We start from the raw sequence: 19,098 nt of genomic DNA, 5'->3' as shown, positions 1-19,098 counted from the left end.
AGACCACAGTTCCAATCCCTAACTGGTGACTGTTATGTATGGTTCCTGAAATTTTCATGCCAAATTTTAGTTATTATATTTTGTATCTCGTATCTTTCTGAAGAGGTTTGAAACATTCACCATATTCTCAAAGGGATATGTGACCCTCGAAAACATTAGATGTTTTACCCTTCCCTAATTAGTTTGGCATTATTGCCTTTTTAATGGGTTTTCTGCGCCTTTGGATAATGCAGATCGTTCTACCTCACCATGTTAAATTATAGCTTCAGTATAAGATGAGAAAGCATAGCGTGCCATTTGATTTATCCTTTATCATCATATAACATGCCTTACAATTGAGCAGCTATGGAATATAAATATGGAATATTTACATTCCAAATTTTAGTGCTCAGGTCAAGTCTATAGACAGTAATGAGAAAACAGGGTAAGAACAGACTACTTATGTAAATACATGAATCAGCATGTGCTTAGAGAGGTAGATTATTATTATTTGGTATCTCCTTGACTAAAGGGTACAGAATTAGCTCATATAATGATTTGTTATATAAATCAGAATTTGCCATTAGACCTGTGTTGAAAATCCCATTAGTGAAAAATGAGGAAATATACACTTCTGTTCCCATATATTTATGATCAACATTTTCTATGAAATCATTCAGTAGTAGCAGTGTACCTTGGGAAGAATAGTGACCCCAGCCAGAGTGACCATTCATAATCCCATCAAAATTTTAACTAGAAAAAACTGAATAGTCCTGAATCTAACATGATTGCGTGTGTCTCTCTGTGTGTGTGTGTGTGTGTGTATAAAAATAGCAGTTAATTAACTTGCCATGGATACCACTTACTGTAAGAAAAATGCTACATAGTTTAATATATAACAGCAAGTGAATTCTTGGCTGCAAGAGTTTTTTTTTTTTTAATGTCTCTCATTCTGTCAAAATAGTCTTATAATTGTTTTAGGAGTGCATTTGTTGAACCTTTTTTAAAATTTATACTCATCTTTCAACATTAGCAGCAGCTTAATTTGTTCTTTATTAATAGAATTTCGGAGTAGACACCATGCCCTATTAAGTACTCATCTCCTCAAGTAAAAGCTGAATACAGGTCTTGTCCTCACATGCAGCATCTTGGAAATAATTATGTGCAATATTCCTTAAAAATTAAAGATAATTCAGATATTATTTACCTGATGAGACTTGGAATACATTTTACAAGTAAAAGAACTTCATTGTCCCTTAAAAGCTTAATGACATAAAGAGGATTGACCAATCATCTTCATAGTGGAAGCAGTTAAATTGTATTAAGTAAGGAATCAATGAGAAGTTTGACTGCAAGAAAAGGTCATTGTGGAGCTATTGTTTAAGTAGAGTTTAAGATAGGCGTACAGTTTGCCAACGCCCCTGCCAGGCATATGTTCCTAACATACTCAGGCTCTTATTACTATATATGCTGTAAAGAATTCTGGAATCCAGAATTCCTGCCTGTTGTGAATATTATTCCTTTGTAGTGTCCACTCAGTATCTAGCATAGTGTTGCACACACGTTAGGTTCTCAGTAAATATTTCACTGATTGAAACCCAAGGAACTATATACATGTAGCCTTTTGATGTACTGGGATTTTTGTCATTATTAACTATACATTCAGAGGGCCTTTGTTGTGGAGATTTTCATTACAGTGGAATTTATTATGAAAGGTTTTTGCCATTAAATTGTAGCATATAAAATGTATATGTATTTTTCAGCATAATAATGCTTGTGTGTACTCCATCTTTTAGAAACTCATTTAAGGACCCAGCAGTCTTTCGATTTTTTTTAAAAAAACTTTGTAGTTTTAAGTTGTTGTTAGTTACAGAACCCTCAGGCAACTGTCAAAGGTGTTACAGAAATTTTTTTCCTAATTCAGGGACACTTTATTTTAAAAACAAGCTCTATAACTTATTATCCTGTGAAGGACAGTTTTTCCTTTTTGTGGGGGTGGGTTGGCAGAGAATAGGAAAGACTACTTTGTCTCAGTTCGATTGCGACAAAATATGGAAATCATTAGATGATTTTCCCCATCTATTAACAATAATAGCCTTGATTATCTCCTTAGAAATTCAGCAAAATCATAGTGTGTGGAGAAAATCTCTGTAATTACTGCTAATCATAGGTTTTGTTCAATCAATTAATAGTGCTTTGAAACTCTCTTTACTAGCAATAAATTGAGTATTAGAATTTAAAGTTCTCTTTTCACTCACTTTCTGCACCTGCTTAGTTTTAATCTGCAAGCTCATATAATTATTTTAATTTTCTCAACAATTGTTTCCCGTGCTTCCCAGTAGCAGAAACGTTAGTTATCAATTTTTGTACTTCATGATGTTTCCATTTTAATTTAAATGCTGGAATACATAACTTTTTCTAAAGAGGAATAAATAACATCTTTCAAAACACTTAGGTATTAATATTTTACCATCTAGAAACTGTCTTTTACATTCTAAGCCTTTAATCTTGCTGTGGAAGCTAGTGGTCATTTTGGATGATTACTTGTCATAAAGAAAAATTCATGTAATGTAAATCTTTGCAGAGTTGCTTTAGTACTGCAAACACTTACCTTGCCTTGCCTTTTTTCCCTCCTGAGCACTCACTACTGACGTTTTTTAAACATGAATTCAGCACTTTTGAAATAAAAGAATAATGGGATTTCTTAAATGACTAGGAATAGTATGGGTATATTCCTTTGAGGTTTCCCACCAAACTAAGCAAGAAAAAAATTGGTTGTGGTGGTTGTAGCTATACCAGACTCCTCTCATCCCAGGAAGTTGAGTTGTTTCAAATTACTTGATATTCTCTAGTATATAAAAAACACTCGGCCGGGCACTCCTGTAATCCCAGCACTTTGGGAGGCCAAGGCGGGCGGATCACGAGGTCAGGAGATCGAGACCATCCTGGCTAACATGGTGAAACTCCGTCTCTACTAAAAATACCAAAAAATGAACCGGGCATGGTGGCGGGCGCCTGTAGTCCTAGCTACTCGGGAGGCTGAGGCAGGAGAATGGCGTGAACCTGGGAGGCAGAGCTTGCAGTGAGCTGAGATTGTGCCACTGCACTCCAGCCTGGGTGACAGAGCAAGACTCCGTCTCAAAGAAAAAAAAAAAACAAAAAAAAACATCAGGATGATGCCACAAAAAAAAAGTGCTTTAGTTTAATTTACTTTTAGTATTCAATAAAACTACACCAGTGCATATTTGTTTAATTATGCCTTAAAACAAAAACAAAACTATAGCCCATCTAAAAAAAATGAAACTAATCAGTGCTCTTTCATTGTGCCATCTGGTTAATTATATATGGATTATTAGAAGTGGAGGTCTTGGGATAGTCGGAAAACCATGTTTCCAAGGTGTGGAAGCTAGTGAGGAGTACACATGTGTGGGTGCATGGGTAAAAGCAAGAGCACACGTGTGTGTGAGAACACAGATGTATTTTTAAAACGAGAGTTGCAGCAGGGGAAAAATGATGGCCAAACTGCTGGAAATTTTGAGTCAGAAAAGGACTGATAAACATTTTTGATTAGCTGGTCTCACCCTCTAAACTTGTCCAGCCTTCTGCTGTACTTGACCTCCATCTTTGGAAATCCACTAGTACAGTGAACTCTAATGCAGCAACCTCCAGTCTACCCTTAGCTGGAACTCATTAAACTGCCTCTTATATTTGCTGCAGTGAGCTACCTCAAAAGGTATAAGCTGTGAGAGGCAAACCCCATGTTTAAGCATCTGGAGATGTTTAGCAGCTGCCTTTTCTAAGGTTTTAATGCCTAATGAAAGCTTGATTTTACTGCTTAGATCTTAGGATGGAATATAGTTTAAATTCTTCTGCCCAAGTCTTTTGACCGAGTCTTTTAAATCAGTATTTTGTGAGTTTTCATGGGCATTCAGGATTGTGTGTGTATGTATGTAAACCCATTATTGTTAGATTTTAAATAGATTCCTTTTGTCATTTCTTTAGTGCAGAAAATTTGTAGAATATGTTGGTCAAACCAAATTGAACTTTTAAACCCAACTTTTCCAAAAGGATATGCATCTGCACTTGATAGGCTTTCTTCTTTAAGTCCTAATGAGCACTGTCCTGAGTGGGCTAATAGAGAGGTCGCATGTGTGTTGCAGATTAGGGCACACAATATGTAACCTCTTCATAAAGAAAGACACCAGATTTAGACAGATTCAAGGATGTTTAAAGCAACACACACACACACACACACACACACACACACACACACAACCTGAGCGTCAAAGAAAATCCCAGTCTTTATTACTGTCAAATTTATAAGACAAAATAGCACCCCAAAAGACGCTTTTGAAGTGATAGATTGCAGCACGTACCACCTGGACATGGGCAGTGTAAAACAGCAGCTAAAATCAAAACCACTTGGATTCTGGCTTAGCTTTCTCCAGACAAGTACTTAAAATAGCTTAAATAACAGGATGCAAGGGGAGGGAAAACATTTCCTTTTAAGGATATGCATTCTTGGTGTGATTCAAACTTCTGCAGGAACATGGCTGTGTAATAAGTTTATTTACTTTAAGGTTTACTTAGGGGAGGGCGGTGGGGGAGTTAAATGGTATTTAAAATAATACTTGGTAAAAGAGAATAATGAGGTTTCCTTTAAAACAAAATGCAGATGTGAACCTCCATGTGTCATCAGAGAGAGAGAGAGAGAGAAAACACTCCTTGTAACAGTTGGTTTTTTTTCTGATGAATTCAGTGGTCAATATGAAAAATGGGCCTGTCTGGTGCAGTATTGGGTGCTGCTTAGTGATTTTTTTAAGTATCATAATTTTCTTCTTTTAAAAAAATAACACTTTGTCAATTTACTCAAATTTAACCCTTTACTTTCTGCCAGAATTGTGTCCAGTGATAAGGTAGAGTTTCCTTTATCCAGCTTCTCCTTAATGTCCACCCATACTGACCATATTTTCTAAACCAAAAGGTTGAGACGTGCTGGCATTGAAACTGCTCTGCATAATAGAGGCAGTATGGTAATTTATGTCTACTTTATCAGCTGGTTGGAAACTATGATGCTGGAACAGGAGAGTCTTCAAAACACAGAGCCTTTCCCACTCCATACCAATGTATAGTTAATGAGAAAATGGCAAGTGAGCCAAAAAGGAGTTGCAGAATATTGGCAGCATGAATGAGAAAATAAAGGACTGCCATCATGCCTGGTGGTTATGATTTTAATATCTAGTTGTTAAAACGACTTTCAATCTAGGTATGTGTATTTTGGGTCAGTTTACTATTAAATTCTCATGTTTATGTCAAAACTCAGAATAGGAGAAGTTCACCATCAAACATACTGAACAGCAACATTATAATTCCAATGCTTTGTTTTTAAAGTGGACATTTTAACCACAAATAAGGACATAGTCTTGTGATTTTAAAAAAATTAAATTGTCTTTTTGAAAAACCTTGCCACATTATTCTTATTCTCATTTAGCTTTTGCATAACAAAAAGGTATCCAAAATTCATTTTGGACTATTTGGGAATCATTCAGGTACCTCAGTTATTTTATTTTACGCATGAGGAAAACATGACTCAAAGACTTATCATTTAGCCAGTTTGTAAAACGAAACTACTTTTCTCCGATGTAGAAAATTAGATTGAATAGTTATCAGCATATGTTTATTTTTTAAAATTGCAACAAGTTAGTCTTAGAAGTAGACTAAAAGTTGTGAGCACCTCATGAGATGGAAGCTTTCTAAAATCCCATTGTGCTACCTTTTTTCTGGCCTTCCAAACCACATTAGATCTTTGATATTGTTTAAGGATGTTTTTGGTTTTTTGACTGAGGGTTGGAAATAAAATTAGCATAAAACTCTTTAAGAATAATTGCATGCTATTTTGTCTCTCAAGTGCTTTACCAGCTGGGAGGTTTTGTAAAATTAATTGCTAGCTGCCTTTTTAGGCTCCCTCTGCCTTCTTATTTAAATTGAAATTGTTTTCTTCAAAATATATGATTTAAGAGCTCTAAGAAAGGCTTGATAAAATTGACTCGTACTAACACTAAAATGTCTTTGATAATGGGAGGTAGTGTAAGTGGGACTGACACTGGGGGCTAAAATATGGGAAAATGGCAGAATAGGTAAAATTTTTAGAAGAGAACACACATTCTTCTCATCCCAGGAAAGAGTAAGGATATGTATTCAACGTGACTCAAAATTTTTACAAGGACTTTGTAGCCACAGTTTCAAGTAAGACCCAGGGGTTCCATTTGATTCATTTCTGTATCTTTGGCATCTGGCCCAGGGGGTGTCTACCCCAGGGTAGGTACTCAGTTTGTTCTGGAGGGTGACTCATACTTAAACAAGTGTGCATCTCCTTTCTCATTAAAGCCAAAGCAGGTTTCTACATTTGGAACAAAAGAGATCCTGACCAGAGAGCTATCACTGGTTGTCCACTTGGGCCCTCCTTGATGGGTGTGCTCACTTAGAAAGCCAAATTACAGATCTGAAGGCTGCTGGGTAGGGACAGGATTAGAACAAAGGGAATGAGATTGAATGTTATTTAAGGGATATTTCTGTCAAGTTTTGGTTTCTCGATGAATTGCCATTCAGTCTTTGAGTGCTATTTCTGTATTTTTGTCATTGTTGTTTAGTTTTGTTTTAAAAATGCTCATCTAGGATTAGAGCATTCTTTCTTTGGTCAATTCCTGAGAATCAGTGATTCTACAAAAATAATTTTTTTTCCATTGCTTATTATATACAAAAGATTGTGCTACATATTGGAGTGGGAGATACAAAGATTTAAAAGAATCTTTATCGGGAGATTTGCAGCCTAATAAGGAAGTTTGTCATGTAATAACAAATTCTTATTCCTCCAATTTCCTTTAAAATTTTCCTGTCCCTTTCTAAAAGCATCTGTTACTACTACCCTTACTTCAAAATGAAATTTCCAAATGTGGTTATTTTATGTTAGTTATGTTTTAGGGTGGCTACTTCCTGGCATCTTTTAATCACTTCAGTGAACTGTCTTCTAATTAATGCTCAAGAGAGGTTATTTCAGGAAGGATTCATGCAAATAGTAATTCTCCCTGTGACCCAAACTTCTGGAGTTTTTTGTTTTTGCTTTTGAGACAGTGTCTCACTTGTGCCCAGGCTAAAGTGCAATGATGCCATCATAGCTCACTGCAGCCTCGAAATCCTGGGTTCAACTGATCCTCCTGCTTCGGCCTCCCAAAGCACTGGGATTACAGGCATGAGCCACCAGTCCCAGCCACCAGACCTGTATTCTAACCTAATACAAATAGACACCCGGATAGACTTTCTGGGCCTTAGTCAGTTTCATATAGCTTTGAATCCACTGTAGTTCTCCCACATTGAATTTAAAACATCTCTACCTTCCACTTCTATTATAACACTGAGAATACAAAAAGAACAATATCTGTTATATACCTGTTATATACTCCAGTCTAAACTAGAGTCAAAGCACAGTGGTTCATACCTGTAATCCCAACACTTTGGGAGGCCAAGGTGGGAGGATCATTTGAGGCCAGGAGTTTGAGATTAGCCTGGTCAATATAGTGAGACCCTATCTCTACAAAAAATACAAAAAACAAAAAGTTAGCTGGGCATAGTGGTGAAAGCCTGTAGTCTCAGCTACTCGAGGCTGAGGTGGGAGGATTGCTTGAGCCCAGGATTTCAAGGCTGCAGTGAGCTATGATTGTGCCACTGTACTCCAGCCTGGGCAACAGAATGAGACCCTGTCTCTAAAGATACTTTTTTAAATAAAAAAATTGGTTGGGCTTGGTGACTCATGCCTATAATCCTACCACTTTAGGAGGCCAAGGTGGGAGGATCACTTGAGGCCAGGAGTTCAAGACCAGCCTGGCCAACATGATGAAACCCCATCTCTACTAAAAATACAGAAGTTGGCCAGGCATGGTGGCACATGCCTGTAACCCAGCTACTCAGGAGACTGAGGCAGGAGAATCGCTTGAACTCAGAAGGCGGAGGTTGTAGTGAGCCAAGATCATGCCACTGCACTCCAACCTGGGTGACAGAGTGAGACTTAGTCTCAAAATAAAGAAATAAAATAGCTTAAAAGAAAAAAAGAACCCACTAAAGTGGACAACATTTTGATAGTTAAAAGGAATAAGCGATCTCTTCCTCCAAAGATATCATAAAAACGGTAGAATGTTATACTTAGGTAATAAGGTATAGTAGTGATCAGAATGTTATCACTCTATCTGTATTTAATACGCATTACTATTCTATCTCCAGATTTTGAAAGTGTTTGTGTGGGGGGAGAGTTATGAAGTCTTGTGTATTCTGATTTATAATCAGTGTGATAGAACCAAAAAGGAACTTTAGAGATATGTGGTCCAAAGCCCGCCTTTTACAGATGAGAAAACTAAGGCCTGAAGAGTAACTTGTGCAAATTAATAGCCAAGTTGAGATAAGACACTGTGTCACATTATTCCCACTGTGTGTCTCTTTAAGCATGCATGCTGTGTTTCTTTCACTATGCCACACTTACTCTCTAGTACTGAGCTCCACTGTAATTTTAGAAACGAAATAGGAAAAACAAGTTGATATATGAATGGGAGCAGGTGTATTTAAACCCAAGACATTCATAAAACAAGAGCCACTAAAATTTTACCACAGTGCCATGGGGATTACTTTGTTCTTTTTAGCAACTGCAGACATTATTGATGGATTGATTTCTACATAGAAACACTTTACATGTAGAAATAAAGAGTTTGATGTATGACCTTTTATAAATCCAAAGCAAAGAAAGTGAATATACGCCCTAGGGAAATTAAGTGCTTTACCTCGAAGGAAATCTAAGTGATTTTCACACTAAGTATTGAGTGATTTGTTATTGATGTTTTAAAAGTACAGATATTTTAATTAACCAGGCATAATTGTGCCCACCTTTGGTCCCAGCCATGCCGGGGAGCTGAGGCAGGAGGATTGCTTGAGCCCAGGAGGTTGAGGCTGCAGTGAGCCATGCTCGTGCCACTCCAGCTTGGGCAACAGAGACCCTGTCTCAAAGAAATATAAAAGTAAAAATAAAAGTACAGATGTTTTAATTCATAGATTTAAAATGTAGTAATCAATGTTTAAGAAACTTTAATACTTAAAATAGACTGCATTAAAACTAAACAGAATTTCATCAGCATTCAAAATACTGGCAAGATGGTTCCATACAGTATGCTTAATATTTTAATTTAATTTAATTTAATTTTTAATCCCCCAGAGCATTCTTGCAAATTGCAATTTTAGTAATTGACCAAAAATTGGATAATGTGAATTACACATAGATCACACTTAGAAAGAAATTTCAGTATATTCCATGGAATACATTGGCCTAGCAGAACTTGCATGATCAGCTAGCTCCCTGACCTTGTATCTCATTTTCCCCCTTGTTCACTCTACCCAAGTCATATTGGATCTTTACTTTTGGATCTTTACTTTTCCCGAAACACACCAGACACACTGCAGCATCACTGACTTTGCATTTGCTATTTCCTCTTCCCGAAATCTCTTGCCCCAGATAGCCACATGATTTGCTTCCCTTACCTCATAGAAGTCTTCATTCAAATATAACCTCATTGAAGTGGCCTTCCTTACCCATTCTGTCTAAGTAGTAGCACCACAACCATCCCTGCCCCCCAATATCTCTATAACCCAGGGTTACTCAACTTCAGCACAACTGACATTTTGAGCTGCATAATTCTTGTGTTGTACATACCAGGGAGGGGTCATATCCATTGTAAGATATTTAGAAGCATCCCCAGCCTCTTTCCACTGTATGCCAGGTGCTTCCTCTCCCAGCCCAACTCCCTTCTCCAGTTAGGGGAATCAAAAATGTCTCCTGGGGGCAAAATAGCCGCAGTCTAACTCCCTACCCTTTTTTTTTTTTTTGACACAGAGTCTTGCTCTGTCACCCAGGCTGCAGTACGTTGACGCAATCCAGGTTCAGGCGATTCTCCTGCCACAGCCTCCCGAGTAGGAGGGACTATAAGCGCCTGCCACCATACCCAGCTAATTTTTGTATTTTTAGTAAAGATGGGGTTTTGCCATGTGGGCCAGGCTGGTCTCGAACTCCTGAGCTCAAGTGATCTGCCTGCCTCCGCCTCCCAAAGCCTGGGATTACAGGCGTGAGTCACCGTGCCCAGCCTGCTTTATTTTTTTATTTTTTATTTTAATATTTTTTTGAGATGGAGTCTCACTTTGTTGCCCAGGCTGGAGTGCACTCGCGCTATCTTGGCTCACTGCAACCTCCACCTCCCAGGTTCAAGCGATTCTCCTGCCTCAGCCTCCCGATTAGCTGAAATTACAGGCACCCGCCACTATGCCTGGCTAATTTTTTGTATTTTTAGTAGAGAGGGGATTTCACCATGTTGGCCAGGCTGGTCTCGAACTCCTGACCTCAAGTGATCCACCCATCTCTGCCTCCCAAAGTGCTGGGATTACAGGCGTGAGCCACTGTGCCCGGCCATGATACATTTTCTTAAACGCGCTAAGGTCATCTTGAGTCATTTCTCTATTCAGGTTGTTTCCTTCTATTATAATTAAATTTACATATGAAAATCAGCGGGACCTAAGGAATAAGTCATTATTGAACAAAAGATATTTGAAATTACTTGTGAACATCAAACTGTATTCACAGAAAAATATATACTTAAGTGGTTACAACCCTCAGGACATTAGCCTTTTTCTCAATAAATTAACTTTTGGTCATTGATCAGGTTTTTTTTCTATTTTTAAAAGTTTCAGAATAAACATCATTCATTTAATCAGCACTTCAAGATATACTCTGAGAAACTTCAGTAGTACAAAAATTAAAAGGTTATTTGTAGTCATGTTAAACATCTGATTTCGTCAGTAGTGCATTTATTTTTATGAACTCTGTATTTGTCTTGAATTAATGTTTATTTACATTAATTCAAAATAATTGGCACTGAACTTGATTGCTTAATTTCAGATGTGCTTTGAAACAGAATCAGCATTAAGTTCCTAAAAGTTCTTTTAGAGCAATGGAAGAATAAGAAACACAAAATTCCTATAGTTACAGTAGAAATTGTTCTACACTGTGGAAGTGTTTTGTAGGTTTACGATCTATTAGTTCTTTTTTTTAAATCCTATTAGCTCCAAGTTAATAATAATTATATTAACCAACTATGCTTTCTTGAACTTAGGGATGTTCTTTTTAAGTAAATCTACATACACATTGCTTAAATCACAGGATACATGATATAAAAACCTTGCTTTTTCCACTAAAATGTCCATTTCCCTTTCAAACAATCTTATGTTCCCCACAATAAGAAAATATTTTATTTAAGTGAGCTTATGAACTGAGCCTCAAATGAAGGGAAATACTCTTAATAAATTATGTCTCTCAATTTTTTCCTTTTTTGCTTGCTCTCCTTTTTTACAAAGATCTCAACAGCAATGGATTCATTTGTGACTATGAACTTCATGAGCTCTTCAAGGAAGCTAATATGCCATTACCAGGATATAAAGTGAGAGAAATTATTCAGAAACTCATGCTGGATGGTGACAGGAATAAAGATGGGAAAATAAGTTTTGACGAATTTGTTTACGTAAGTATGTGAAAATTCCCGATTATTAGAAGTAATAGATATTCCTTCATCTAGTGGGATGTTATAGTATTAAGTACTATTATGTTAAGTTCCTAAATATATCATATTAGTACTGTTATAACTAATAACATTTCTGTCATCCTGCCCACTAAATTTACTTCTTTTAGCTGCTAGAATATCTTAACAAATGAATCGAGAAAAAGAGCACTGCAGGAACAAAGATATAACATGGTAAAGTGTTAAGGTGATAAGTTGTATAATGTGAACAGTCTCCTTTCATGGCATCAGTAAAGGGCCGTTATCAAGGTGATAAGTGACATCTTTGAAGTATTGTCTCTCCCATGGTGAACAGTGTGCTCCAAAATTTTAATGATACACCCTGACTCACAGTCTTGGAAGCTTCCTGAGCTGAACTTTCTTATTAAAAAGTTGTTTTCCACTCTTGTGGTAGGGGTGTTTAACTGAACCATTTTCTCTAGGATGATAATTTTGATAATTAAAAGTTTGAAGCATATCTTTTTAGTCCATTGGAAGAGGCATTTAAAATTTTTGTTTTCTTCTCTAGTTTCATCAAATATTCTTCAAGGTTAGGGGCTGAGTTTTTAATTCTTTCACTCCCCACTCCACTCCCAGAACTTAGTTTGGTGTTCTCTACTCAGTGCCTGGAAAACGTATACTTGGCACATGGTTCTTCAATGCCTACCACTATTGGCTGCTAGCAAGTGAGGACTAGATTTTTTAGACTTATGCCATTTTCAATCTGTATTTATTGACAATGTATTTGAGATACATGTTAAAAATAGCTGACTGGGTGTGGTGGCTCACACCTGTAACTCCAGCACTTTGGTAGGCTGAGGCAGGAGGTCTCTTGAGGCCAGGCATTCAAGATCAACTTGGGCAAGTTAGGGAGACTTTGTCAGCTTGGGCAACTTAGGGAGACCCCATCTGTACAAAAACGTTTTTAAAATTAGCCCAGCATAGTAGCTCGAGCCTATAGTCCTAGCTACTCAGGAGACTGAGGCAGGAGGATTGCTTTAGCCCAGTAGTTTGAGGCTGCAGTGAGCTATGATAGCACCACTGCCCTCCAGTCTGGGTGACAGAGCAAGACCCTGTCTCTAAATTAATTAATTAATTAATTAATTAAAAAAATAAAAGAATAGCTGTTACTTCTTCCCTCAATTAAGGATACCCTTAAGATTTTACTGGTGTATTTATTATTAATTTAAGGCTGAGTTTGACTAGATCTTACTAGGAATTCCTTTCAGTATATCACAAACTAGTTATCAGTGCCTAATATTTATCACAAATATCCTAGCACTCCTATCCTCCTTTGTCATGGTTTATTTTTCCCCAAGGCAACTGAAACAATAACATACTCCTATCAGTAACTGTGGCTAACCATAGCAAGTGAAATTTTGAAATGTTTTTTCAATTAGAATTAACACCTTTAGGACACTGTAGTAGTTCAAGAAGCAAATTGACCAAGTAATGATGCCTACTCAGCTGACAGCGTTTTGTGATTGTTTTTAAAATGCACACTTGTCGGCCGGGCACGGTGGCTCATGCCTGTAATCCCAGCACTTTGGGAGGCCAAGACGGGCGGCTCACGAGGTCAGAAGATGGAGACCATGCTGGCCAACATGGTGAAACCTGGTCTCTACTAAAAATACAAAAATTAGCTGGGTGTGGTGGTGCGTGCCTGTAATTCCAGCTACTTGGGAGGCTGGGTCAGGAGAATCGCTTGAACCAGGAAGTTGGAGGTTGCAGTGAGCCGAGATCACTGCACTCCAGCCTGGTAACAGAGCGAGACTCCGTCTCAAAAGAAAAAAAAACAAAAAGAAGCAGACTTGTGTCATAATTATAATGATATAGTTCCTGCATTTTCTTTTGAAATACTGATTTTCTCCCACCATTTTTTTGTCTCCAGTTATGGCCAAAGCCTTTTGTTTTGAATTCTGTGTTCAATAGTAAGTTGCAGTTTATTTGCAGTTTGAGCACTTGCATGTTTTCTGATGTATCACTTGCTACCCTTTTAACTGCATGGTTAATTGTGAATTTAAAGTAGCTCAGAGCAGCAGTTAACTATGATTGGCTGTTTTTGATAAAATTTATTGCTCAGAATTTTTTAATATATTAGAAAGAACAGACCAAAATCAATAGGATTTGCAGTGTGTCATTATTATTAAGGACAAAATTGTGAAAATGTCTTTGAAAATGATCTTGGGAAAATTGTTAATTTGTAGATTTTGAAATGTAGTTTCTACACAGCTATTTGTGGCTTTTAAGGGAGGACGTGTGATTGCCTTGGTATATTCTTTGAAAGCAAAGAACATGCACAATAATTTTGGCAACACCAGGGCTTTAAGAAAACAACATTCGTGAGGACATTTTAGGTTAGAATATACATTTTAGAATTGGAAGGAATCATTGTATTTACATTCCTACATTTTTCAAATGAAAAGAAACAAGCAAACTTGGATTTCTGAAAAAGGAAGTGATTGTTCCTTTTTGCCCAATATTACACAGAGGACTAGTGGCTTTTTCCACTACCTCCCCGCTATTCAAGAAATTTGAAATATCAAGGACAGTAAAGTAACCTGCCTGAAGTTTCAGATGCTACTACTATGACTATATTAACCAAATGTCTGTCCGCACCCATCTGCTTTGTCATCAATGAAACATCTTACAAATTGTCAAACAAAATATGGGTGGAGCTTAGTTATCCAAGAAATAGAAATCATGTTATTCCTGTCAGATATTAGCATAAGGAAATAGAAATAAACATGTTCTTGCTGTTAGGTTTTTGCTTTTTCTTTGAATTGTTGCTTAAGGGATGTTAATTGCAAACCAAACTACAAACAAAAACAGTTTATGTTAATTTCAGAGAAGTGTGTGTGCGTGTGTGTGCGCGCGTGTGTGCATGTGTATGGCAAAAAACAGTCCCAAAATTATATGTATGTAAACTTTAAAGGTGAAAATTAAATTTAATACCCTGCTTTTTAAAATTCTTAGCACTTCAAAACCAAAAATACTGGATTTTTATGCTTACAAGATAATAGGACTTTTTTCTTTGATTGTTAAACTAGTATGGCACTTTCAGCAGAGAAGTAAGCTGCCCAGAACAGTCTTGGACATATAGTAAATGCTGTATGTGTTAGTTGTTGGGGTAGTTATTCCTTTTTTTTTTTTTTAAGAAGTTATGTTTTTCAAATATTACTAAGTTTAGGTCCACAAGACATTCCAAAATAATGGAAAAATTCAAACCTGCCTCTTTGGAAACATTTTGGAAATAAGCCCCAAACACTGGAAGCCAGTCAATTCTTTTTTTGCAATTCTTTCTGAAATCTTTCTTTCTTAAGTCATATGCCTCTGGATTGTTTTGGTTTGGCCACTTGTCCTGTGTTGAGCTGACTCTGGGGTCAAAAGAAGTTAGCCAGTTGCTGAGCGTCTTTGAGAGAAAGGCGGTGAAACTTAATAAAAGGAATAAAAAACATGTATATTCCATAAAGGACACTGAAAAGGATGTATAGATCAAGAGTGGATATTGCTTCCTGAAAAAAGTACAGCAGGAGTTAGCTCACAGATGATAAAGCAAGTCTTTCCTTGTGGAGAGAAAACAGCACAAAACAGTGAGCTCATTAGTATCACAACGGGCAGCTTTGAAAAGATTCATTGAGAAGACTCCAGCACAGTAGTCAGCCTTGTGCTATCTCTGATTTCAGAGATTTCTTGTTAAGCCAAAGCTTGTACTCAAATAGTTTTATCATCCACTTAAGCGATTTCTTTACGAAAGTAGAAAGTAAAATGCAAATTCTTTTGTAGTGAATCAATGTCACAGACATACAAATCTCAGTTCTTTCTTATCATTTTTACTTTTTTTTTTTTTTTTTTTTTTTTTTTTGAGATGGAGTTTCACTCTTGTTGCCCAGGCTAGAGTATAATGACGTGATCTCAGCTCACTGCAACCTCTGCCTCCTGGGTTCAAGGGATTCTTCTGCATCAGCCTCCAGAGTAGCTGGGATTACAGGCATGTGCCACCACGATCAGCTAATTTTGTGTTTTTAGTAGAGATGGGGGTTTCTCCATGTTGGTCAGGCTGGTCTCAAACTCCCGACCTCAAGTCATCCGCCCACCTCAGCCTCCCAAAGTGCTGGGATTACAGGCATGAGCCACTGCACCCAGCCCATTTTTACTTCTTTAAAATCCAAGGAATAGAAGAAAATACTATGAAACTAAAAGTTCAAGCTTAGCTGGAATAATTTATTTGAAACAATTTAGAAAATGAAGGTCATGTAACTTTTGCAAGACCAACTTTGCATTTCATTGCCAAGCATAAGAAGGAGTTTTACTAGAGCTACATAAGTAATTGCATTAGGATATATAGCAGAGACATTCTATATATATGTATATATTTTTTAAATTTATTTTCCTTTTATTTTTTTCTTTTGAGACAGAGTCTTGCTCTCTTGCCCAGGCTGAAGTACAGTGGCACCATCTTGGCTCACTGCAACCTCTGCCTCTCGGGTTCAAGTGATTCTATGCGTCAGCCTCCTGAGTAGCTGGGGTTACAGGCATGCACCACCAGGCCCACCTAATTTTTGTATTTTTAGTAGAGATGGGGTTTCATCAAGTTGGCCAGGCTGGTCTTGAACTCCTCCTGGCCTCAAGTGATCCACCCACCTCGGCCTCCCAAAGTGCTGGGATTACAGATGTGAGCCACCGTGCCCAGCCTACTTTGCTAGTTCTAGTTATTAATTCGAATTCCCAGACGTTCTCTTTTTTAAATACGAATTAATCCTTTTTTCTGTGACATAAACAAATTTGGATTTATTTTTTAGCTGAAATCATGATAATTGAAACAACCTAAGTTTTAGAAGTAAATGATCCTTGAAGCAGAAGCACTTGTAATAGGAAAAATAACTTTACATATCTCATTCTGAAGCTGTAACACTTTGGTCATTGCAGGGACTTTGGTATGTTAGGCATGAAGAAATGCACACCTTTCAGATTTTAACTTATTAGACAATGTTTCACTAAATGAAGTAGAGTACAGAAAGAAGTAGACTAGTGACTATTGTCTTTTCACAGAGCAGGTGCATTGTTATCAAAAGGAGAGCTATGGGATCAAAATGCATCACAGTTAACGTACAGTTGAACTAAAACATCACATTGTAAATAAAAATATTTTAATAATTTGAAAACTGCCTGAAGTGTGTGCATCAGCTCCTCACTGTTGATACTTAGAAGTCAGTATAATGGCCATAGGGCAGGAAGGGTGATTTCATTGGTTGTGTGTAGTATTTAGAGTAGTGCGTATGTGTGTGTCTGCATACATATACAAACATAGACACACACAGACATTTATTCTAAAATTCTACCTCCAAAATTACCGGTATAGCTAGCACAGAATCGCAGCTATGGAAATACTGAGTAAGCTTGATTTTGTAAAATTTAACTGCTTACTAACTATTCTCTCAAACAGAATTGTATTTGTAAGTCCAAAGAAAGTTAGGATTTAAGAAAGGCAACAGGAAAAGACGACTAAGTAATAGGGCTACTGACAACACATACAGCAACTTTTCTACCAGTTACTAAAAGTCACTTTCTCTAGATGGATTAATTACAAAAAGGTGCCTTCCTGGAAAGATGAAATACAACAAGGCACTCCTTTCGGCCTGACACAGTCCTGTGCAAGACACAAGGCTTGGTTAGTATAGCTTGGGCTGGATTTCTGCTTCTGCTCGTGCCTGCTCTGACACATACAACCTGAACTGTTATGTATATTATAACCCTGTTCTGTGAACTGCAGACATAGCTGCATCCTCCTGAGATGTGTGTGTGAATACATATTTGTCACGAATGTTAAAGGTCTTTGAATTGCATTTGTTCAGCAACTTTTCCATTAAGTCTTAAGTTTTCTTTCAATGAATCCACTTAAATGGGGTTCTAAACACCATTTAAAGAAAGTTGTATACAGCTTCTACATCTTGCTTCTGTTTTACTGGCTTTGACTAATTTAGCCATGCGCATTGATGGATCAGGAACACATTTGGAATTAGGTAAATTCCAATACCTCAGAAAAATATAGACAGAACTTTAGAATGTCCAATCAGATGGTTACACAGTACTAGGATGTGAAACTTACTTTGTTATAACTTGCTTTTGTATAATTAGAATGTTCCTTACTGTGAAGAGTAGCTGGACTTCTTAAATGCCCCAATAAGACAATCACTGAAAAGTTTATTTTTGGTATTTATTCTTGATAGTCATCTATTACTACCAGCTTAACACTTTTTTTAACCGTATTATTCTGTAACTTTTGATTTAATGAATTTTTAATGAGCTACCCCATTATACTATAAAATAGTTTTTCGGTTAGATCATAAAATTTTATCTTTCTTTGCATCAACAATTTTTATTGGGTGGGGGGAGGGGGAGGGATAGTGTTAGGAGATATACCTAATGTAAATGACGAGTTAATGGGTGCAGCACACCAACATGGCACATGTATACATATGTAACAAACCTGCACGTTGTGCACATGTACCCTAGAACTTAAAGTATAACAAAAAAATTTTTTAAAAATAATTTTTATTAAAGAAGGGGGATTCTTCAATGTTTTCTCTCCAGGAAAAGAATAAAGCCTTCCTTGTTTGTGGAAAATTAGCAGATTTACCTGTGCCTTTGAACCACATTAGTTTTTGGTTAAAGTGGATTCAATGCATGTAGCACTTAATGTTTTTGACAAGTGTGTGCAATTGACATTCTGGTGCTTCATTTTCAGCAGCAGTATCGTAGTACTTGTTTAGCATTTCAAAAACTCAAGCCCAATTTTTTATATCTTTTAACATCAGCTATGGGAAAAACGTAAGTGATCAAGATATAAAAGAATATAAATATGCTTATTGTATGTAATTTGAAATTAATTGTGAATCCACAAAATTACTTTAATTAATAGATTTTTCAAGAGGTAAAAAGTAGTGATATTGCCAAGACCTTCCGCAAAGCAATCAACAGGAAAGAAGGTATTTGTGCTCTGGGCGGAACTTCAGAGTTGTCCAGCGAAGGAACACAGCATTCTTACTCAGGTAATCATTTCATATGCAATAGGTTAACACAATGTGCTAAGTGGGATGGTTGCTGTAATGTCAAGGAAAGGCTCTAGGAAAACATTACCTTCTAATTAAGAATAAACTAGAAGTCCTTTGTGACATGTATTTAGGCTTGAGACTAATACTTGTCATAAAGGCATTATAAGTATTTATTGTATGGCTTTGTTAGCTTGCAAGAGACAGGATACAATCCATGTAATGATAGGCTTTATTACAGTGCATTATACAATAATATAAGTGTAATTTTTAAGGAATTTTGTAACTTTTCTGAGGACCGGTTAATGTGTTCTATTTTTTTTCTTAATTTTGTAATACCTAATAACCACTGTGTTGCATCCAAGTGTCTGGGTTTCCACACAGAATTACCACATGTTTCTGACACATTAACTTTCAGCACTACTGCA

General features: G+C 36.8%; 1 protein-coding gene across 4 annotated transcripts in view; it reads left to right on the top strand.

The window, feature by feature from the left end:
• Nucleotides 1–19,098, top strand: part of PLS3 (plastin 3) — an 87,293-nt gene that overhangs the window by 48,542 nt on the left and 19,653 nt on the right. For all 4 annotated transcript variants that reach the window (XM_008019540.3, XM_008019542.3, XM_037989071.2 and 1 more), the window contains 2 exons: nucleotides 11,419–11,582; nucleotides 18,541–18,670. In XM_008019540.3, the coding sequence (XP_008017731.3) occupies nucleotides 11,419–11,582; nucleotides 18,541–18,670 (294 nt within the window). The remainder of the gene's footprint in view (nucleotides 1–11,418; nucleotides 11,583–18,540; nucleotides 18,671–19,098) is intronic.

Source organism: Chlorocebus sabaeus, chromosome X, assembly GCF_047675955.1.
Source record: "Chlorocebus sabaeus isolate Y175 chromosome X, mChlSab1.0.hap1, whole genome shotgun sequence".
Lineage (NCBI taxonomy): Eukaryota > Metazoa > Chordata > Mammalia > Primates > Cercopithecidae > Chlorocebus > Chlorocebus sabaeus.
Note: the sequence above shows the minus strand (reverse complement) of the source record. Positions and strands in the feature narration are given on the sequence as shown.